Raw genomic sequence first — 23,953 nt, forward strand, 5'->3', positions numbered from 1 at the left:
CTTTCTACTACACTCAGTGGGGGTTTAGTGCTTTTGCATCGAATTGAGATTTATGTTCATACTCCTAAACTGGGTCTTTCCTTTTTAAGGCAAAATTCCTTGCCATGCTATTTGAAACCCACGGCAGTGACTGAGTGCAGGAAGACACAGCCATTCCCCCCGATGGTGTGAGTGTCTGAGAGCTCAACCTGTTTCACCAAGAAGACTATTGCAAAAAGTTTAGGATCCAAGAAATTCGTTATTCTTTATGCCTGCCTATTAGTCTTGTGAGGATACGGCCAATCTTAATTAGTGAGAAACTGAATAAATTCTACTCATATATTCCCCAGTATAATTACAGTTCTTTTATAATGATAATTGTTGCCATACAGTAATTAATCAATCAATAATTATTGAATACCTCTTCTTTTCCACATACTGTTCTCAGGACATGATAGATATTGGTTTTTTTAAAATGAAAACCTTATGAGGTAGCATAACATGGATGAGAAAACAAGGCACAGAGACAATAAAGAACTTGTTCAGTGTGACCTGGTTAGATAAGAACAGAGTCGGAATTCACACTCAGGCAGCCTGACTTCAGAGCCCACCACTTAACCTCAACACTCTTCTGATAATCAAGATACTATTTTATCTACGATGACATGTTTGTCAAACCCCAAATTGGCCTGACTGGTGTAGATATTGAGAAGTTCTGAGACATGGTCAACTCAAAATATGCGTGCTGAAAATGTATTCCACACATCACTTGGAGGTGAGATGGGTGATAATTTTTCAAAAACTAATTAAAAGCTATCTAAAATAACATAAATTGTCTCATAAACCATAGACTCTACAGCTGAGAGTCCTTTGCAGTGAGAGGTGGTGAAGGATGTTCCAAGGTAGACCTGTGCTGGCACAGGTGCACTTGGGGAGGAAGCTCTGCCTCTCCCGGAGTGTGGAGTAGTGCTAGTGTGTGCCAGCATCTAAGTCACCAGAGAAAGGGGAATTGAGGCTGGAGCCCAGGACTGGCTGGGTACACAGGTCTAAGGAGAATACAGTGGCCCCTAGTGGCTTAGCAGAATCTCCCCAGGTGCTTACTATTGTAGGACATTCCTCTAGTCTAGCGCAGTAATTCTCAAACTGAGATCTCCAGACCCAGCATTGCATCACTTGGGACTTGTTAGAAATGCAAATTCTCAGGCCCCACCCCAGACCTACTGAGTCAGAAACTCTAGGGCCGGTACACAGCAAACTGTGTTTTAACAAACCCTCTAGATCATTCTGATAGATGCTAAACTTTAAGAACCACTGCTAGCAGAAAACTCTTTGAGCTCCACAGTTAGAATTAAGACTATTAAAATGTGAGAACATAGTTGAGAGCTCTTCAAGGCGAGTTAGTTACAGATAAATGTGAGTGAATTTTGACCCACTACATTTGCTCTGTTCTCAAATTCTTTTTACCTGAGATAAGTCCACCAGAACACCAGTCCTCACCTCTTTCCTCAGCCACGTATATGACTAATGTTCATAACGTCGAGGCTCAGGCCTTGTGGCATAGATCAGACGAGCTGCAGCTTATGGCCAGGTGTCAGCTAGAGGGAATCGGAGAAGTGAATAACCAGAGAACACTGATGGAAACATGTGTATGAGTGCAAGTAATACATGTTGATGTATGGATATTTATGAATCTGTCCTAATGTATACTTTTTTAAATAAAAATTACTGGAAAATATAAACATTACAATTATTATTGTTCTGTTTCAAATAATTTGTAAGGGATCTCAGCACAGGGCTGAGGAATTCTGCTCCAGACCATGAGCTCTTAGAGGGCAGGGACCTCCTTATTCTCCGGTGTTCAGCCCTAGCTGGCACAGAGCCCAATGCCCAGTGCTCAACAAACAGATTATGAGTTGAACTGACTGGAAACCAGTAAAAGGATCAGAAAGCAATGACCACACAAGTGAGAGAATAGAGATAGGAAAAGGAAGCAGAATAGGAAAAACAAACTTTAGACTTGACAACCTTATCATCTTCAGTTTAGTGAGGCCTCACAGAAGCCCTACATAGACATATGTGCCTCACAGCTGCAAAATCAGGTAGCTCTGATTTGCATGATTCGTGATTTTCCTATGCTTGTTGGTGGCATGAGCTGATTAATAACGTGCAGCATGGAGAGTTTGCTTATCGAAGCATCACTGCCTAGGAGGCTAGCTTTATTGGCCCATTTCATGCATTTGAGTTCCATTTCAACCATGAGGGAAGAAGTCATCCTGCTGAATGACAGACCCAGGAGTTTTCAGAGATAGTGGAATTGTAAATGAGCAGCTCAGCACCGGATATTTCTTTCTTCTTCTTTTTTTTTCTTCTATTAGACATGATCAAAGAATTAAATCAAAAGAGACATGTCTGCCTACCATGTACCCCTCATTCTAATTCCTGACCATTTCTTTAATAATGCAGATATCTTAGTTCAAAATTAGAGACCTGATTTGCTCAGAAAGTCTGCATTATTGTCAATATACAGCAAGCATCAGTGAAATATATTTTGAAAGTTATCTCTTAGGTTCAAAAGGCAGCCAGATAACAAACCCACATTATAAACCATGGCATCTGCTTTGCCTCCATCCTTACTTCTTAAAGATAACATTTACTACATTCCTTCGCAATGTGCAATCTTATTAAAAATAGGCTAGACATGAGAGCAACTAAACAGCAGTCACTCCTTTGAAGCTGGCCACTCATTAAAAACACCCAGCAGCATTAACCCTTCTAGGTGGAAAATATTTTTCCTCCCAGTGAGTTCTTTCTTTGGTCCTCTACCAGGCTCACAAAAGAAGTTTCCAGATTGTTGAGATCATTGGGCAGTTGATGAACCTGAGCAATGGATAGGGGGAAAAAAATCTCTTCTTTATGCAGTGCTGCTGGATCACTTCTGGTTGATAGCAATTTTTCAAATAAGCAGGCATCGCCTGCTAAAACATCTGTGTCCACCTGGGTAGAGAAGAAAATGATGATTGGAGAGTGGCAGTGTTGGAAGAGAGAGGTTAGGAAAGTACACGAGCTCTGGAAAAATACTATAAGTGAGTTTTTAATCCATTTATTCACTCATTTATTTCTTTAGAGTAGTATGAAGTCTTCAAAGAAGGTATATTTTTCTCAAGGTCATTAGTCTCCAAGTAGCTCAGCTAATCATTGTTTTGAAGCTTTCTTGTGGTGAGCTTTTCCCCATTTGCCAAAGTATTGGAATTCCCAATTTTTAGCTGAGCACAAGGTCTCTTGAAATAAAGACTCTCTCGTAGTCTCTCTTCACTAAAAGCCAGGAAAATGTAAGCATTCCTTTGCAATTAAGCATAATTAAATTCTTATTAATGTGATGTTAATGTGATATAGATGGAAATGGTGGACAATTTCTGGGAAAAATCTTGAAAGAGCCCGACCCTTCTTTTTCCCCTGTTCTTTCTTCTGGACTAGAAGTGGATAAAATGGCTGTCTCTCTAACAGAACTTTGAATCATGAGTTGACCTGGGGAATGGAAGCCATGCACAGTAGATTAACAAGAAAGAAGAAACCTGATCCCTTGCACTGAGGTATACATACAAGCCCTGGATTAACTCCTTCCAGACTTCATGACAGAAATAAACTTCTGTCTTATTTAAGTCATTGTCATTTGGAGTTTTCTGTTCCTAACTTGTCCATTTGCAAAGGGCAATTTTGTTATTGTTGTTGTTTCCCTTGGCAACTAATACTAGGACTACCAAGAAATACTGACTAAATATAGCCATTTATAATCCTCCAAAGCCAGACAAAAATTGTTAGTTATAAAAAGAAAAAATATATTTAACAGTATCAAAATATAAGAAAATTGTTACCATAAACAAATTCAGGAGACAAATGATATGGTCAATTAAATTAATAAAAGAGATAGACAAAGGATTAGGATACAAAATGTACGAAGAACAATTGCAAATTGAAAAGAAAAAGCAAATATCCCCATAGAAAAATAGGCAAAATAAGCAGTCAGGATAAACAACTCAGATAAGATCAGTCCAAGTGACTCATAAGCATTTGAAAAGATACTCAACTTCTTTAATAGTCAGGGAAATGATATTAAAGTTACAATGAGATATTACTTTATACCTATTGGATTGTCAAAATTAAAAAGAATGAGAATGCTGATTACTGTGAGTAATGCAGAGAAAAGAGTACATACTCATACACAGCTGGTGAAATTAATTTGCAAAAGAATCTGGCAATATTTGTTAAAATTTTAAATACGTTTTCTCTGGTTTAACATTCCCAGTCCTGGGCCACTTTCCCAAAGAATGAAACTGTGAGTAAAGACACAGGTACAAGGATGCCAATTTCATTTTTCATAGTGGTAAAAAAAAAAGCTGGAAACTTCAATAGGGCAATTGCTAAACAAATTATGGTACATCTACACCATAGAATATCATACAGCCATTAAGATGATATAGCAGTCTTGCAGCTGGTTTGGCAGGTTTTTGCTGACATATTATTCACCTACATGTAATTGATCCCATTTTGTTAAACAGCCATAGCAATGTGTGATGTGTTTGTGTGTCTACACGTGCATATAAGCATGAAGGAAAATATGAAAAGATGAATTCTAAATTGTTAAGCTGAGTCATGTCTAGGTGGATTGAAGCAAGAAGGATGAAGTGAACGGAAGGGTAAGAAAATATAAGATCTGACATGGGTTATGGCCAGAGGACAAAGCAAGCCAAAAAAACAACAACAACAAAAAGTTGTACAATATGTTTGACTTATTTATATGTTTAATTAATTACATTTGTGTATTTATGTATGTATAGATGTGTATTATATATGTGTATATAAAGACATATACCCAATTCTGATCCTAATTTACACCCGGAAATACCACCATCTTAAGATAATTTTTATTACACAAAAAATGCATGTTTATTATAGGAAGATTAGAAAATGTAGATTTGCAAAATAGTTTTTTAAAAAAGCCATAATCCCACTACCCAGAAATAGCCACTTTAGGACTTGTGTGTGTGTGCGAGGAAGACTGGCCCTGAGCTAACATCTGAGCCAATCTTCCTCATCCCTTTATATGGGACGCCGCCAGAGTGGCTTGACAGCGGTGCTACGTCTGCAACTGGGATCTGAACCTGCGAACCCCGGGCCACCAAGGCAGACTTCATGAACTTAACCACTAAGCCACTGGGCCAGCCCCTGGGACTATTCTTAAATGCATGTAATTTTTAAATATACTATCATACTGTTTTATAATTCATTCTCATTTAAATACCACAAACTTCTTCAATAATTAATTCTCCTTTTTTCACAAGTTTATGATCTTATTTTCTAACAAACATGAAACCATCACTTTACATCCACACATCAAGTCCTTTCACGAATGTGTTCATCCAAGGGACTAAGACAGGCACCCTGGAAGTGAGTTGGAATGTTCTGCTTTTTCCCTTGTAAATCTACAGCAAACCGTATGGAAAACCTCGTCTTTCCCTCCCTTCATCCGCTAACATATTCCAACATCTTTTATGATATTGACTCTTCTATGTAGGTTAGGAACAGAAAATAATAACGTTATCATTTGTGTTTCAAAGCAACATCATGTGAATTCTTTGGCTCTCTAATGGTTTAGTAACATCTTTGTAGTATTGTTGCAAAACATTTCATCTTCAGCAATTATTATTGTAAGATTTGAGATTCGACACTTGGTTCTGCCTATTAGAGTACTTAATCAACTACATTTTAAGTAGAACGGTTTACGTTATCAATATACATCGCATCTTCAAAGGGGTTTCTATGTTGGAAATAGTTGCCTTAATTTTACTGTCCAGTCAATTAACTCTGGGATTTGATCATTTGACTATAGCAGCTGTTCACAGAATTTAGCTCTCACCTGCTTTAGTTTTTTGAGACATGTCTCGCTTTACATTAAGGCCTTGTTTTGATTCCCATTCTCTATTTAACTCAGAAGACAAGTAAGCCTGCCTCACATTCCTGGGGTTATAATAATGATATCATAGGCCAAATTGGACTCTCCAGGTTGCCAAGCCTATCTGCCCTGTAGATTTATCAACAACCAAATGCCGACTAAGCCACATCAGCAACTTCCTGATTCTGCCCTTTCTTGGGATTTTTTTTTTGATAGACAGAGCCGCAACATGTGCCCCCTCTCCCACACGTATACCTCCTCTTGCTCCGCACCCCCTGCCATCAGAGTCTACTGGAACATACCTCTCCTCCTGACCATTGCAAATGGACACAAGTTTAGTACTTTTAACAGCTGCCTCTTCTTTATTCCAAATTAGACCCCTCTGAAAACCCAATCTGGTTAGTTTCTTCTGCCTTTGGACATTTTGAATTCTCAGAGCTCCTTAAAATCCAACTTAAACTCTTTTGTCTGCGTTATCTGGATTGATTCTTTTTTTCAAAGTCCAAACACAACAACCTACCCTTTTTCTCAAGCCCAAAGCACACATGAACAATGGCTGCCAGTCTCCCAAAGGCCAAATGGACAGGTTTAATGTCCATTTCCTACAAACTGAAAGCCAGCCAGGGTGATATTTCTCTTGCTCGGTCTCATATTGCCGGGGATTCTGTGAGGTTACTGCTGACTGTTAGTCTACCCGTTCTAATTAAGTCGCATTTCTGTGAGAAGCACCAAGGATCATCTCAATTAGGCTGCTATATTGGCTCATTTTAGCATAACTGATTAGTCATAATTATGCAGTCCTTGCTTCAGCATGTATTACTATCCCATTTCTGTCTACAACACTGCTGTAATAGGCTTCAGTATAGATGTCTCCTTACTCTCTTCTCTTTTTTGCCAATGGGAAATGGTGAATTAATCGGCCTTGGGGAAGAGTTATGCAGAACTGGCCCATCGGTTCTGAAAACTGATTGCCTGAGCTGTTTCCTATAACCCAAAAGAGTTCCACTTTGTTACATCACCTCCCAAGTTATTTTAAACATAGTTCAGAAAGTCCTTTGCTCCAGGGAAACATTTTCAAAATTTGCAAGACTTTCAAGTCCTGGAAAAGTGATTCGAAGCCGAAGGCTTTGACTGGCTCTTTTGCCTTTTACAGCAATTGGTTAGCTGTTTGCATCACCTAGACTGCAGTGAAAGAAAATTTCCTGGCTGTTGGAAGAAGCAAATAGCAATGAATTTCCTTGGAGAGCAAGGACACTTTTTAAAGTTATACTTTTTGAGGGAGGAAATAAAATGTTATCAGAATTATGAGTTAATAATTGTATATTAGAATAGTTACAAGAATAGATTTTTGGAGCCCAACATTCTGTCCTCAAATCTTGTCTCCAAAAAGTGTTAGGTTTTCATCTCTGCCTCTGTTTCCTCATTTATAAAATGTGAATAGTAAAAGTTCTATCTTATAGGATTGTTATGAGGCTTAACTGAATTCACATATGCAAAGTGCTTAGAACATAGTAAACCCTCAATGTGTGCTCTTTCTTAGTATTCCTGGAATGGCCTAAATAAATAGTAGGCAACTATTATTAATTAAATTTTTGGCAATGTGGAAAATGTTAAGACCCTTAACTTAATTGTTCAAAATCACTGGGAAAGATAGCAGTAGAACCTAAGACTCCAAAACTGATGCCACCAAAGGGGGTGTTGCTGCTTCTCTTATTAATATTGTCTAATCCTATTATGCAGCAAGCATTTAGAGAATGAGTTAAATTAGTCTGTGGATTTGGGTTATAGAAATGGAATCATTTTCTGGCATCTCACACCCTTGCTTCAGAGACATTTTGGGTGCCAAATCCAGATCCATGGGTTCAACTTCTCAAAAACCAGCGGACAAATTTAGAAACAATAGCAAAATCGACTGAGGTTGTCACCATTGACCTTGACAAAAGTATATAAAGTCTTGATTCAGCACTGGTCTGCTCATTTCTTTTGCTCTTTCCAAGGTAGGTTTTTATCTTTCCCTTTTCCACCAATACATTGAATAATGGATGTGAAAGACAATTTGCTATTTTTATTGATATATTTCCCTGGGGGTTATCCATTATATGAAATGAAATATTTTAAGAAAAAACAATGTGTGTTATAGAATGGAATCTTTCTGAGGTAAGAATTTTAACAACAATTTATTTTATTTTCGTTGTAATCTATTGGAGAATGTATGTCCATTATTGTGCTTAGCATACTGAAAACGATTTGTTGACAAGTCTTATTTCCTACTAGACTTAAATCTCGAGAGCAGAGCCATGTCTCAATTATTCTGCTTCCTAAGTGTTTTGCCAGTTCTTACCACTTATTGGATGTTCAAAAAGTATTTATTGAATGCGATTGAACTAGAACCCTTAATATTCCAGTTTTACTTAAGATAAGTACGTCTTTGAATTTCTATCTTGAAGATTTTGATTATAATTGTACTTAGATAAAATTCATATAATTATCCTGGGTTAAGGTCATCTCATTTAGAAGAATGCAAAAACAATGAGAATAATACAAATAATACCTTGGATTTATATTATACATCACTTTTTAAAATCACTAAATATGTTTAATGCGTATCATTTGTGCTGAACAATAGCACCAGTAATTCTAAAGTAGGTGTTAAACTATTGTGCAGATCATGGGTCACTGACTCTAAAGAATATTGTACTAGATCATGACAGTATTCCATTCCATCTAATGTTTACTGTCTGACTGTGGTATTAACCAGTATTTTGTGGGAGTGGATATTTGCGTTCAACTCTGAAGCACAAAGATACAACCCCCAATCTTAGTTTTCTTCTGTTCTTCTTCACGGATATAGCGTATTTTTTTGTAAACCCTGCTCAGAACTGTCCATCCTTTCAGCCTGGCTACACTCATCATTGGCTGGTGAACTTGGACCAATCAGTTATTCTGCTGGTCCTTTTTTTATGCTCCCTTATAAATCATAGAGCACTGAGATAGCTGATATTAAAGAACTGTTAGTTCTAAAAGTCCATGGATTCAAAACCTTGGGATAATACAATTCAGATTTCTTAACAAATATTTTTATTTTCAAACAACTACTTATTTAAGTCTTTCCCTGCAAGTTCAGTTTTCTTGATACGGTCAACTAGTTGATTTTTATCCTCATCATACCCCTTTCGAACCATAGACCTAGATTTTAATTTGTTGTCTAACTTAGACAACGCTTTCTTGACCAAGGATCTGTCACCTATAAGGACATGTTGCATCTTGGTTAAGTTTTTTTCTAACCAAGGACATGATCCTTCCTTACCTGGAGCTCAGCTAGGAGGCAGTACAGCATCATACTTAGGAGCGTGGATTCAGGAGTCAGACTGATGGGTCTAATTCATTTGTTGGTTCGTTCCTTAAGTGTTTTTTAAGGCCCTATTCTATGCAAAGAATTGGAGTCCACTCTGAAAGTGGCAGACCTAGCCCCTGCCCTAAGATTGCTTGTGTTTAGTTAATTGGACAATTAAACTAATAATAATTATATAGAATGAAAATTATCATGATACTTTACAAGTAGTAAAGCAATCTGAGGACACATCTGAGAGAGGCCTAATCTAGAGAACATGTTCCTGTAGAACTGTTGCTTAATGGAGACCCAAAGGAGGATTAGGAATTAGCCAGAGGAGGAGGGACAGGGTGAATGTTCCAGGCAGAAGTCACATTATGTGCCAACACTCAGAGGTCAGAGGGTGCTCTTGGTGCCTACTAGTAGTGCACCAGCCAGGTCACGCCTGGGGATGAGATAGTAAGGGAGAGTGAGTGTGGACAGCAGGGGCTGAGAGGGTGGTGAGCCCGCTAGGCCCTGTTAAAGTGCTAGACTTTATCTTAAGTAAAAACATGGAAAGGTTTGAAATAAGATAGCAATACTACTGTGTTCCTGTATTTGCAGCCTCACTCTGGATTGGCTGCTGTCAAGACACCAATTAAGAGTTAAGCAATAAGCCAGGAGAGAAATGGTGATGGCCTCTACTAGGGTGTTGGCAGGGGAACTGAAAGATGCGGATGGTTCTGAGCGATATTTAGATAGAGTCAGCAGAGCTGGGCCAATGACTGGATATGAAGGCGAAGGGAGAAACAGGAATGAAGGATGACTTTCATGTATCCGAATTCCAAACCAGAGATGTCACCTGCTAGCTCTCCAAGTCTGTGTCTATATAATATGGATTATTATATATGTCCCTCATAGAGCTGCCGTGAGGTTAAAAGAATTATTATTATTATTATTTAAAAGATTTTATTGTTTTTCTTTTTCTCCCCAAAGCCTCCCGGTACATAGTTGTATATTCTTCCTTGTGGGTCCTTCTAGTTGTGGCATGTGGGACACTGCCTCAGCATGGTTTGATGAGCAGTGCCATGTCCGCGCCCAGGATTTGAACCAACGAAACACTGGGCAGCCTGCAGCGGAGCGCGCGAACTTAACCACTCCGCCACGGGGCCAGCCCCAAGAATTATTATTGTGAAGTACTTAACCCAGTGCTTGACATACAATAAACCCTCAGAAGTGGTAACTATTTGTTGCTCTTATAAAATAATGTTGGTACTGATTCTACAAGTATCATTTCAGGGACATTTGAGATTCCTTCCTTTGAGCTGCAAACTGTTATTTTAAAAATACAATGATAGGTGAGAGGGTCATGCCTTCATGATCTGTATCATCCTGTGCATGGCTGTATTCCAGCATTTTTCATATTGGGTTGTAAGAGCTGATAAACAACTCTGCAGCCCAGCCCCAATTACAGTGGGAACTTCTGGAAGTCTTGTTGTTTTTTTACCCCACAGGGCCTGGGAGGGCACAGTTGAAAATGAATCCATGACAGAATTTAATCAGAAGCTCTTCTCTGGGTAAATAGCAAGTAGCTGAGTGCAAAGAACTGGAATTTTGATTAGAGATTGGGAGATGAGAAGGCATAGGACGAGATGGTCCTGGACAGGATAGAAGGCTACCAAAAGCTAGGAGAGGGGAACCAATGGGAGGAGGGAGCTGAAGAGAAATGTCACTGATATCCACAGTGCTGATTGGGGTGGGTCTCTGATTAGTTAAGAACCCTGGGGAAGAGAACAGAAGGGGGAAAGATATCCCAGAACCAGGGAGTAAGATTAGAGTGGAATAGAGCGGGGTAGGCGTAGAGACTGAAAAAGCACCCTTAGGGTTTGTCTTCAGGAGATCATTACAAAGAACAGTTTCTGCAGAGTGGTGGGAGGAAAAGCCAAACCACAGCAGGCTGGGGAGGCCGGGAGGAGGGGGAGCAGAACCCGGGAGTGTGAGCCAGACTGCTGAGAGATTGTATGGTAACCATAATCACCCTTTGATGAGAAGGCTTCAAATAATCAATAATTTGTACAACATTCTTGATCTGTAATTCAATTCAATTCAACCTTTTAACGAGTCTCTTTTAAGGATATGAACCTGCTTAAAGCCCCTGCTTTTATAGAACGCTAAACTGCATATAAATAAATAGGATGCAGGTATTAGAGCTGGTTAAAGGGCGGTAGATTTATGCATAAAGACTAAGTGCTAAGCAATTTTCTACTGAGAAAACCTTGCTGAGTTGAGTCACGCAACAGAGTACCCCAGCAGCATGAATATTAGGAGACATCAGCATCATTTGTCTACCCAGTAGTGCTCCTAATTAAGAGCATCTTGCAGCATTTCCCCAGATTTGTGGTGTTCACTGGGCCTTGTAACTAAGTGTATTTTACTTACTGCCTTGAGACACATGTTCCAGCTTGTTTGGAATCATTTAAGTGCTTGATAATTCTCCTCGTCCTCTGTTGACATCTGGATAAATCCATTCTCATTGTCAGGCACTTTGTCTCCAATTTTAATAATGGAAGAGGCTTTGTCAAGAGATGCTTAGTGTTTGTTTACTCAGAGGAATATTAATATTTCTTCTTATTACTTGCATCATGGCTTCCCAGCAGCGGAAGCCTTTGAAAGTAAACACACATAATAACCTAACTTGATGGAGAACTCAAGTGCACCTAATCAATTATGGTGAAACCAGCTCAAAAACTGTTGGGGTTGCTAACATGAACATAATTTAACACTTTTAACAATTTATTTAATGGACATCAATTGACTTTCTGCTTACAGTTACGGCACTAAAATGCCAAGGTGGTATAGATTTCGAAGGTGAGACTCTGCGTCTCCTCCCCCCAGAAATTTATTGCCTAGCCCTGACGGAAAGAGATAAGATTGCCTATTGATGGATTTACTGTGACCAGCAGTGAGAGGACTAGAGTCAGTGTGACCTCCCAGGATAGAATATCGCCTAAATAAACAGTACTGCTGCCCCACCTCCGTGTACTCAGCTACAGCTGCCATTTTGTGAAAGTCCCTCTCTACTTCCCAAAGGTATGTCCTCTATTGTGGTTTTGCACATGTTACATTCACTAAGCAATTTAGAAAGCAAATCTACCCTCCTGCATATTTAGCACAGTGTTCAAAGACTGAACAAATGCTTGTTGAATAGCAATAGAGTAGTTAACATTGATTGAAATGTTACTATGCACCAGACACCGTGCTGACTTTTATTTGTATACAATCCTCACATCATCTTAGGAGAGAAAATAAGAACCTGTATTAAGACTAAGACTGGAACATAATGTCTTCGTTAAGGACATTTTGATGGCAAAAACAGAAACTCAAGGTAATTTAAAGTTGAGGGGGAAATGGGAATGTATTGGAAGGTTATTGAAAGATCTTATGGAAACCAAAGGCAGGAATTAAATCTATGTCTCAGGAGGCACTGTAACCAGGAAAGCTATTTGGAACATAAGCAAGTAATCTCTCTTTCTTTCTTTCTTATTGCTGCTTTCCTCATCCTTGTGACTCCCTCTCTATTGAGGCTCCTGCTGATTACCATGCATGTGGCACCATGTGGCTACACTACAATGCCAACCTCAACCCCAAAGTTGGCATCACTCTATTCAAGCAAAAAGCCCAGACTGAGAGTAGTGTCTAAGTCCCAAATCTGTGTCCCAGGGAAAGACACTGTGATTGTCCCTGATTTGATTTCACACCTGGTACTCACACCTGGTCTAATCAGCTGGACCAGGACACCAGTGTCACCTTACAGACATGGCAGCTAGTGGTTTATCCCTGTGGATGAAGGCAGGCACTTCTCGGAGATGTGTGTGGGCTCAGCAGGCACTCCAAACTGTGTCTGCTAAAAGTGGCTAAGACTGATAATTATAGAATCAATAGAACCTGGGATTGACTGAATGTGGGCATGAAAGAGAAGGAGAAATTGGAGATGACTCTCAGGGTTCTAGTTGCGGGATGACAAGGTTCAAGGATGAGAACACTTCCACTGACGTGGCAAGTAGAGGATGATGAGGGAGTGAAGGAGCCTGTGAAAGAACGTGAGGAAAAGGCCTCTTGTATAAGAAAAACAACCTGTCTGAGGTTTTAGCTCAGCGTGGTGAGCTGGAGTCAGCTGCACGTGTTCCTCCCTCCCCTGGGCTCCCTCAGTCTGACCTTTGCCGCTTGACTGGCACTATCTCTGCCCGGGCTGTGAAGATTTTTCTCTACATATTTGCCTAAAATGTGGCCATAATTCAAGACAGAAGGAACCCCCTACCCCTACCCCACCCTACCCAAACTGGTCCCAATCTATTACCCTAAGAGGGCAAAAACATGTCTTTATCCTGCCCATTGTTATATTCCCTGAGCCTGGCATGGACAATTATAGGCGGGCAATAAATATATATTGAAAGAGAGAATAAATGAACATTTTCAAATAACTGTTTACGAATTAGCTGGGGAGAGAGATAACCACAGAAAATACAACCAGCATAAAAATAGCTCATTTCTAACTAGAGATTTTATTCTTAAAATAACTAAATGCTCTAGATTTAAAAGTAGGGTGACCAACTTGTCCCAGCTCACCTGGGACTTTCCTGGTTTCAGCACTGAGAGCCCCGGGTTCTGGGAAATGCTTCAGTGCCCGGCCACCTGGAATGGTTAGTCACCCAGGCTGCTGTCACCTCTCTCGTGGCAGACGTTAACCTATTTCTTCTCAAGGGCAGCTAGGTTTGGACCAATATAATCCTTTCCAGGCCAAGGTGAAAAGCCCACATCTCACTCTCCCTTGCAAATGAGGCCTTCCCACTCTTTGTCTTTATTTTGTTAACTAGGTAACTGAGATACGTTCAGTTCTGGAACTTGTATCATGTCAATGCAAATGGAAGAGTGGTGGTGTATCTAGCACTCAGTACCTGAGAGAGTGAACGCTAGAACAGAGCAGGAGTTCCTTGACTGTACCACAAACCGCATGTCAACACACAGGAGCATCAAAGTCCTCTCTGAGGGCACTTGATGACAGTAACAGTGTCTAAGTACACTGTGAATAATGGAGACAAGTAATCTGGACTTTGCAGTTATCGAAATAAGTATCCTTATTACCGATTTATAAATTGCCATTCCAAGCCATCAATTCCCTTATGAATGGGGTGTCCATATGTCCCTATTTGCTTGAGACAGGCTCAGATTATGTCTGTTGCCCAGACTTGAGCACCCCCTTTCACTCTCAAAAGTGTCCCCCTATGAAAAAATATGTCCAGGTTTGCATGATAAATAATATGGTCAGCACACTTACGAGTGTATCTTTGTGACTCCCAGAGCCCAGTCATCCCAGTATGAATCGACAAGTCGAGCTCCTGAATGTTCACAGGAGCACTGGGCCCAGATGTAAGGTGTTCCCGGCAACGGGCAGACAAGCCCGTCCCTTACCCCTTCCTCGCCTCTCCCAGCATTCCAGCGCTGCTCCCTTCTCTCTTCTGTCCCTTAATATATTTACTAGCAGATAAATGTTTACACAAGGTCTCAGACTCCATCAATAAAAATGCGCCAAAATACCAGTCCCAAGTTTAATTTCCTCTTAATAGACACGTTAACTTTTCCTTCTAAAAGAGCTACCTTTAGTTCTGCATTCCTCTATGTTTCCCTATCATGATTAAAATACATCCTCTGTCTATTTTGCTGGCAAGATTAACTTGTTTACTTCTTTTGGGAGTATAGGCTCTTTCATTGTCTATTTTAAGGTGTCGATATGACTGGGCTGTGACAAGTATGTTATTCTATAAAGTTCTAAAGCCAAGTGTGCAACTCAAAACTAAAGGGACCTCAAGGTTAGGAGGGACATTAGGTTAGTCGAGGCAGGAGGCCAAGGAGCAAGACTCCTGATCCTTCCTCTCCTCAGGTGGGTCACCGCCTTGGCCTCAGTTACCTACCTCCAGACAGTTGCCAGCTCCTCTGCACTCCTGGTGATGAGGAATATTTTAGGCTGGTTACTTTTAAAAAACTGCAGATGAGAAGGATGCTCTGAGGAGTGGAATTTGCTTGCCCTTTGATGAGAAACATTTGCATTTGTGAAGGAAGTCTCCATGTGTGGGGGTGTCTCCCTCTGCACCAGGAGGGAGGGGGCCTGGCCTTATCTCTGGAAACTCTTAATGGGGAAGGCAAGGACTTAAGTTGTTTACTGTCTGGTAACCTCATGTAACTGACCCGCCCACCAACATCCTCCTTTGTCTTTAGCTGAAGATAATATTTAAGGCGGTGCCTCCTACCATTTACTTAATCTGGTTTGATTCTTATCTAAAAGTTATAAGACCACCCAATAACCAGATCCTACCTCCACTGATACCATTTTAACAACTTTTTTACATATTCTTTCCTTTGTCTTGTAAAGAGATAACTCACATACCTATGCCTTAAATTTAGCCCTACTCTCCACCCATGTTTGCAGCAGCAGCAGCAGCAGCTCTGACTGCCCATGGGTCCTGTCCCCATGCAGCAGCAGCAGCTCCTCCTGCCCGTGGGTCCTGTCCCCATGCAGCACCTCTGACTGCCCATGGGTCCTGTCCCCATGCTATTCCACACTATTCTCTAAATAGAAGAGCACTACTGCCAGACCTTGAGAGTCCAAGAAATCTTTCTTTTGACTCTTCAGCTCACCCACCCCGCATCACAGGCACACGCTGATTCCTCCCTTCCAGCACTGCTTTCTGCACACACTGTTCCTCGTATACCTTGAAATATGCTAAGTGGTCCAGACTAGGAAAGAGATTTACACAGCTGTGTGCTATGTCTTCATGTGATCTTTTTATCCTGGGATGTTATAATAAGAAGTGCTTTAAAAAATCTGTTAATTATGAAAGTGGGTGCACGTGCCACAAATTGAAACCGATCAGAATGGTACGAAGTGAAAGGGAACTGTCTGCTTCTCCCACCCACAGCCTGTTCCCACTCCCCAGACACATACCCGTTCTTAGGTATCTTTCCAGGAAATTTGTGCACATGCTCACACACACATACACACATTTATGGATATCTTCTACATCCAAAATATTCTTCCTGAGCTCTTCTGCCTACGGAGTGCAAGCCACCAGGAAGTCACACGGAGCGAGAGGAGGAGGACGCAGTTCAGTTCTCTCCCAAACACAGGCTCGCAGCTTGTCTCCCTGACGACAGCTTCTCCCGGTTCCAATCCCCCCTGAAGATGCTGCCAGAGCCATTTTCCTAAAATACTGCTTTCCTCATGTCCCTGCCCAGCGTCTAGGATGTTTCCTATAGTCTATTTCTAAATTTTTCTGCCTAACTTTCAGAACTTTCCTTTACCTTGCTCCATTCTATCCACATGTTTAATAATGTTATTATAAATCCTAAATCTGAATGCTCACCTGCAGAAAAGGTCAGTTTTATCTTTTTCTCCTGGGAAATGCCACCCTCAGTCCCATCTTTGGGTCTCTGCTCATGTGCTGCTCTTGAGTATCTTTTCTTCTCTTCTCGCCCTCAGGAAATATCCAAGGTTATGACTAGTCCTTGCATCGGGTAGGGGAGGAAACAACCTGGAGAGAGGAAGTAATTTCCTATAAGTCGTATGCCTATTTTCTGGCAGAGATAAAACTAACTCTTAGCCTGGACCACTGGTCTTTACTTTAAACCACGCTCCTTAGATCCTGGAGGTTGTACCACTGGACCTACCCAAGTCACCATAAAGAAGAGACTAGATTAAGTGCAGTAAAATACATTACATTAATAGGTCTGTGAACAGTCATCCAAATGTGAGCTAGAAAAGGATGACAGTTCATTCTGGAGGGGGTAAACCAGGGTGATGATCAACGAATTTAGTCCTGATCATTCGCCCAGCAACTCAGTCCCCCAGACTGGAACTTGCCCTGCTTGAACTGGTAAACTCCTTCATTCACACCCGCTCACTCCTTTCCCCACATGACCTGCTTCCCGCTTCAGCATGGGCTTCTCCACTGCTGCCCTAGGCCAGCTTCCAAAAGTCTATCAGCCCGCAGCTTTGTATACCATCTGCCCCGAGACACTCATCTCTGCCAGGACACTCACCTTATTCCTTTACTCCCTAATGCTGCACATTTGTCTGAATAACTTCTGCCCTTTGTCGCCATATTCTGGCTATGATGCTCCATGTACCTGGATGCACCTCAATACCTTCAAGGCCCTCCTCCACTCCCGTCAAGGGACCAATGTCCACACTTGACGTTTCTCAGACTGGCCCATTCTACCACTTGCCAAGGTCGGAACTTGGTCGTTCAGAGCTGCGTTATGACTTTCACGGGTCCTAGGCACTTTTGTCTTTCGGGGCCCTTTCTTCACAAAAAATATTAAAAATTGGATTTGACAACTGTGTTGGGATAAAGACTATTTACTATAACCCAGACTGTATTCATTATTATATATCATTAATATTATATTCATATTTTTCTTTTGAATTTAAAAGAAAATACTTTTGTGGGACCCAAAAAGCATCACGGACCATAGACACTGTACCTTCTGTGCCTGGTGGACAAATTGGCCCTGCCAGAGTCAGATAGTCTTGAGTTCAATGTTGTCATAAACTTGAGACATGGCAGAAAGAGAGGAGGGGTGGAAAAGAAGACTTAACCCTTCCTGGTCTAGCTATAGTGAATGGCTTCTCATTTTAGTGCCTGCTGCTTCATTGCCACTTGTTTCTTCCTATGCCTATCTTCTGCAGGGTGAATCCTTTCAACTTACTTTTAGGCCTAAGCCTGTTTGGGTGGATCACTTTAGAGGATGGACCTATCAGAGCTTGGAGAGGCTGCAACCTTCCTAAGAAGAAGCAAGGCTGAGCTGCTTCTGCTACAGGCCAAGGCCTTTGAAGGTAAGATTTGTGTGGGGGCCGGCCCCAAGGCAGAGTGGTTAAATTTCTGCCTGCTCCACTCCGGCAGCCTGGGTTTGCAGGTTCAGATCTTGAGTGCGGGTATATTCCACTCATCAGCCATGCTGTGGAGGCATCTCACATACAAAGTAGAGAATGATTGGCACAGATGTTAGCTCAGGGCTAATCTTCCTCAAGAGAAAAAAAGAGGAGGATTGGCAACAGATGTTAGTTCAGGGTGAATCTTCCTCACCAAAAAAAAAAAAAGAACAAAGACTCCTCAGGGCTGCTGGCTTCACTTTATTTTACTGCTTCTAGGTAGGAACTGAGATGTTGGGTTGGATGAGAGAAGCCATTGATTCTGGAGCCTAACTTATTTGCTTGGGATGCAATTGCCTCTATGAACCTCTGACCAAGCAGTTGAGGAGCTTGGTATGTCCAGGGTAGGAATGGAAATTCGTAAGGAAGAGCAGGAGGGCTGGAAGGCTGTTCAGGCCCAGGCCCTGCTTCCTTGGCCCTCAGACAGGTTTTCTTTCAAGGAAGCACTAACACAGACACCCAGGAGTGGTCCCAGATAGAGCCTTTCTCAGAAAGCTCTTCGTAGCAGTGAGTACCACAGAGGAGAGAGCACTCAGACTCAGATGTAGGTGGGCTTGGTTCACTCTAGGGAAGAAAAAGGAAAAACCCTAGGAAGGCAGGAGCAATGGAAGTTGTCCCCAGCTCTCCTAACCTTGGAACTTTGCCCTCTGGCTGTCTTCTAGGTCCTTGGAGTCACTCAGCCAACACTAAACAAAAGATAATTGGGAGACTTGCTACCCTCATTAATAATTTCTTGGTCATTACAGGCAAGGACAAAGGTTAATGAGAATTTACCCTCAAGATAAAGGCTGAGTTCTACATTAAATCTCGAAATAAATGTTACATTTTCCCCCCTCCCTTTATGTATCTGGGCTGCATGGCCATCTTCTGAATTTCAGCTAATTGGAGATTTAGAGTCAGAGTCACAGTGTACTCTGGCATCAGGCCACCTACATATCTTAATTCCACAATTATTCAACAGTGCAACATAAATACTGACTGAGTGTTGTGCTAGTACTCAGAGTTAGTCAGCATTAGACTTCAATATGGCCAATTATAATTCAAGCCAGTTATGTAGGTCATTTATTTCCATCATAGACCAGTCCTGGGTCAGTTCCCAGTTTCCAGTCATTGGATTTCATGACTATGATTGGATTTTAGAGTAGCTAATTATAATCCATCAAATCAAATACAATAACAGAACTATCCCTGAGGTCAGAACTGGTATGCAGGAGCTTATCGGAGGCAGTTAGATAAGGAAGGGTGAGATCACAGTGGTGCCAGGGAGAAAATCAAAACCGGGCCAAAGCATTAGAGATAATTGGATGACACAGTTAGTGGAATCAGCACTGTAAATAATTACTTAAAATATAACAATGCACATAATTTTTAATTGATTTTTTTTTGGCCAAACAATCCTTTCTCACAGAAATGCACTGGCAGCAAAAAGATGAGAGTCAGCAAAAGTTTTTCATCTCCCTGGGCTGGTAGACAATGGAGTTTGCCTTTTTGAACCTGGCCAAGTGGAAGCAGTGTGATGAGAGTATTTGGCAAGTAGTGTTGGGTTCAAATTCCCTGTCCTTGATCCTCTTTAGCTGAGTGATTAGAGCAAATCACTTCGTTTCACTGAGCCTCAGTTTCCTCATCTGTTGAATGGGATAATAATACCTGCTCTGACTACCTTCCTCCGTGAGCACCAAATGAGAAACAAATGTGAAAAAGAAGCACCATGTGTCGTTATGATACCTGGGAAAGAAAGCTAGACTTGCTGGGTATCAGGGAGGAAGTGGGCATGTAGAGATAAAGACGAAACACCATTCCAAACCCAAATGTAAGTGATATTTATATTAGAACAGGTAAACAATCTATTTAAAATAATTACAAAACCTAATATAGTATTACTCCAATTTTTATCAATATCATAGAAAAAAGACGAAAGAAATGCTCAGATAACAGTGCTTATCTCTGAGTTGTTCTATTATGGGTGATTTAAAAAAAATTTCTGTATATATTTTTCTACTTTTTAAGTTTTCTGCAATAAGCACATGTTACCTTTATATTGGAAATATATTTAATCATCTAAAAATATGAAATCATATGGGCAAACCTCCTGAGTTTACAGATGAGAAAAGAGATGAGGTCCTTGCTTTAAGCCTTGTTACTAGTGTAGGGGAGGAGGACATTTCCTCTTCCCAAATGAGGGTTCGTCTGGCCGGAGAACGAATTAAATTCACATGAGACAGAATAGCAAGAGAAAATTAAACAAAGCTTTATGAGGAACCATGGCCCGGGGCCTTTCTTCCTGAAGGAAGAAAGGGCACCGAAGAAGTGGGGTGCACAGAGTGGTTATATACCCCCAAACGGGGTGTTTCACATGTGACTGAAATGTCCCTCCCACAATAGTCACAAGATTGCCCTGTCGGCACAGTGCTTGATGGACACAGCAGGTAATGGTCTGCTATCTCGGTGGGCGGTGGGCGTAGCAGGAGGCAAGTCTATGTCTGGAGCTGGGCGGTCACAGGTGAGCGCAGCAGCAATCGGTTCCTAGCCTAAGGAAAGATGCTTAATCTTTAAGAAATGCCAACGTTGGGAGGGGGAGGGAAGTCAGTTACAGGAGGTTACCAGACTAGCACAATAAAATGCAGATTTTATGTCCTTGCCTTTGGTATTGATTAAGAGTTTTTAGAGAGAAGGTCATCTCCTTTCTTCTTCCTGGTACAGAGAGGGAGGCACCTCTTACAGATAGAGATTTACCTTACAAATGTAAACGTGTCCTAACAAAGGGCAAGTTCCATTCCTCAGAGCCTCCTTCCCTGTCCCAGTTTATCAAAAGCAATCAGCCTCAAATAATCCTGATGCCAAAGAGACATATCTTGGGGTGGCCAATTTCAGGTCCCCACACTAGCAAAGCCAGGACTAAGATCTGGCTGGACTCAAATCCAACGCCATCTACATTGCCATCTCTGCAATTTTTCACGAATGCAAAGAATTAAGAGTTGACTGAGTTCCCTTTACATCGTCTTCAATAACATCCCTGTCAGGCACTGGGCCTCAGGTGAGGGTTTTGGAAAATTCTCCTCTCCCACTGTTTCCAGGGGCGATAAAAGAAAAAGCTAATCATCAGCAGGTGATGACCCTAATCCTTGAGAGGAAAACTGGAGAAAAAAAGCTAAGCGTGTAAGATAGAGGAAGCATGCTGTAGAGGGAGAGCCGTGATTTAGTAGATAGGTGATCAAATTTCTGGAGTCATTATTCTATTGACTGCCACTAATTAGCTATGTGACTTATGGACAACTCTCTTAATCTCTTTTCTCAGGTTCTTTTTCTGAAAAAAAAAGAAAAAAGGAAATCTGTGTCAGGTGATATCTATGTTTCTTTCAAGTGATTACATTTGGTTTAAAATGCAGTGCATTTACCTTATCGCACAAAACGTGTGTGAAATGGGTGCTTTTCAAAAACAAGCCTGTTTTCACAGACATAACACAAAGCAAAATCCATTTTTGCAAAAAGAGACCAAAATAATAAGTACAATGCAAAACCAGTCTTTAAAATGCAAATGACAAGGAGAAGCAAATGCAAAATCAGTCAGATAGGAATGCAAAAATCCTCTTGCCAGCAGTTTCGGTGGTGGATTGGTTGTAATCAGGGAAATGAGGAAAGGAGCACAGTGTAGACTGTGGTGTCAAGAAAGTAGTGAGCAGCCAAATTCTTTTCAGAGACAAGCATGGCGGAGGAAGGGGAGAGTGCTGCCCGACTTCACCTCCTTCCTGCACTCTGCCCCGAGTTCTACTGCCCTCTCTGGAAAGAGCATCTGGTGAGGGCCGCCTGTCCTGCAGCAATGAGGCCTCCCTGGTTTTTGTGATTCATGTGGTCAGGGTGGTGGTGGTGACAGAGTTGGCATGATCTGCCAGGGCTTTCATCTTTGCGTCCCCCAGCCATGCGTTCAGATTTTCCCTCTTCCAGCCATACGCTCTCCTCTGCCCCCTCCCCATATCTTCCTGAGGACCTGTGACTGGGAACTTCCGTGAGCTTCTGGTAAGACTCATTTTCTTTTAAAGGTCTGTTTCTTATTTACCTTCCCTGGCTACCTGCCTCAGGTCGGGGAGTACTTGAGAAGATATCTCAGGTATACGTGAGTTCTGGCTCATTTCACCTGAAAACTCTTAGTGGTTAATCCCTTTGTGGAGGGCTGCTTTGTTAGGGATGGGACATCGGGGTGAGGAGGATGAGGAGGGAAAAATAACATATGGGAGAAAATAATAGGAATCAGTTGTGCCGTATGACAAAAATAACCCATATTCTCTCTCCACAATCCTCCCCCCTCCAATTCTACCATGTAATTCTCTTAGCAGGCTTTCATTCCAAAACGAAAATTAAAAATAAGGTCTAAAGAAACCCTGAAGGACAGACATGACCACTAACCTATATTTTCACTTAGTTGTAACTTTCTGAGTGAAGGGTTTTGGACGAGAGCTGGGAGGAGTAAGAGCATCAGGTAACCACCTGGGACCTAGGATTGTGAGTGGGAGGTAAGTGTTAGGTTGGGGGGGTGGGTGAGGTGTAGCAACATGGTCTATGAGGTTCCCAGCCTCTGCTTGCTCAAATGTTTATTGTTCCTACAGAATCACTGTGTGGGAGTATCTTCACGATGACCGCTCATGGTTTTATCTAACTTTGCAATTTCCTATATTGGTGACTCCAAGTCAACAAGCAGGATTAGCAGAAATGGGATCATACCTATTCGTATGAAAGTGTCCAATGTGTATTTTATACAAGTACCGTATTATAAACCTTTTTTTTCTCTATAGGGAAGAAGAAATGCTGGATTCGTGATGGCAAGAATGCTTATGTTGAGGCTGAGGTTAAAGGGAGTGGAGATGATGGCGAAATCATTGTTGAGACAACAGATGGAAAGGTAAAGGGATTTTATTTCATCTCAGGGATGACTAAATTCTCTATGTTATAAAATAATTAAATGTGTCCTTTCTCTGATAGTTTAATTAAAAATCTGGAGTAGGAGATGCCACTGATACACTTTGGAAACCTCATTCATCTCTAAGAAGCTCCTCCACTTACATCAAAGATTTAATAACCAGCACTGAGTAAATCAGAGTAAAATGATTGCCAGTGGTCAAGATCGTTGAACCTAGAACTCACAACCTTTCCCACTTCTTTCGTCAGTTTCAAGTGTTTTTTTTTAAAGTGCCCCTTGGAGTGCATAGTGATCTAAGGTACTATGAAGCAAGCTGTGTTTGTTTTGTAAGGTGAAGAAAGAGAGGGATAATTTGAAGAAGAGTAGATTGCATCAGAGAAGCCAAGACATGGGGGAATGGTCAGTAATGTCAAATGCTAGAGAAAGAGATTAAGGACTCGGAGAAAGCCTTGATTTCAGAAATAGGAGGTTATTTACGACCTCTGGAAGAGCAAGCCAGGGCCAGTGTTGGCACATAAGCTAGACTATAAGGGCTCATAGAGGGCATGTGTAGTGAGGCTATAACAGATCCCACTCCTCCTCCCTGTCACCAAGGCACCAGGGCAACAGGGTACCCCTGAGCAGACAGCCACTCTCAGACCCTTTGCCTACATCACTGCCCTCAGTTGGCTGCCAGCCTCATGGTTGTGCGCTGGGCGCTGTGTCTGGCCTGACTCGGATGACGCATTCTCATAGATTTTACAGATGATTCCCTGGTCACATTCACTTTTCCGATCTCCCAATTCTACCCCAACTCCATAAAAAACAGGAATAGTA

General features: G+C 41.4%; 1 protein-coding gene across 1 annotated transcript in view; it reads left to right on the plus strand.

Moving 5' to 3' along the window:
• Nucleotides 1-17,988: 17,988 nt before the first annotated feature.
• Nucleotides 17,989-23,953, plus strand: part of MYH15 (myosin heavy chain 15) — a 132,163-nt gene continuing 126,198 nt past the window's right edge. The window contains exons 1-2 of the mRNA XM_070582795.1: nucleotides 17,989-18,129; nucleotides 23,013-23,119. Coding sequence (XP_070438896.1) covers nucleotides 18,042-18,129; nucleotides 23,013-23,119 — 195 coding nt within the window. The 5' untranslated portion in view covers nucleotides 17,989-18,041. The remainder of the gene's footprint in view (nucleotides 18,130-23,012; nucleotides 23,120-23,953) is intronic.

This window comes from Equus przewalskii, chromosome 18 (genome assembly GCF_037783145.1).
Source record: "Equus przewalskii isolate Varuska chromosome 18, EquPr2, whole genome shotgun sequence".
In the NCBI taxonomy this organism is placed as follows: domain Eukaryota; kingdom Metazoa; phylum Chordata; class Mammalia; order Perissodactyla; family Equidae; genus Equus; species Equus przewalskii.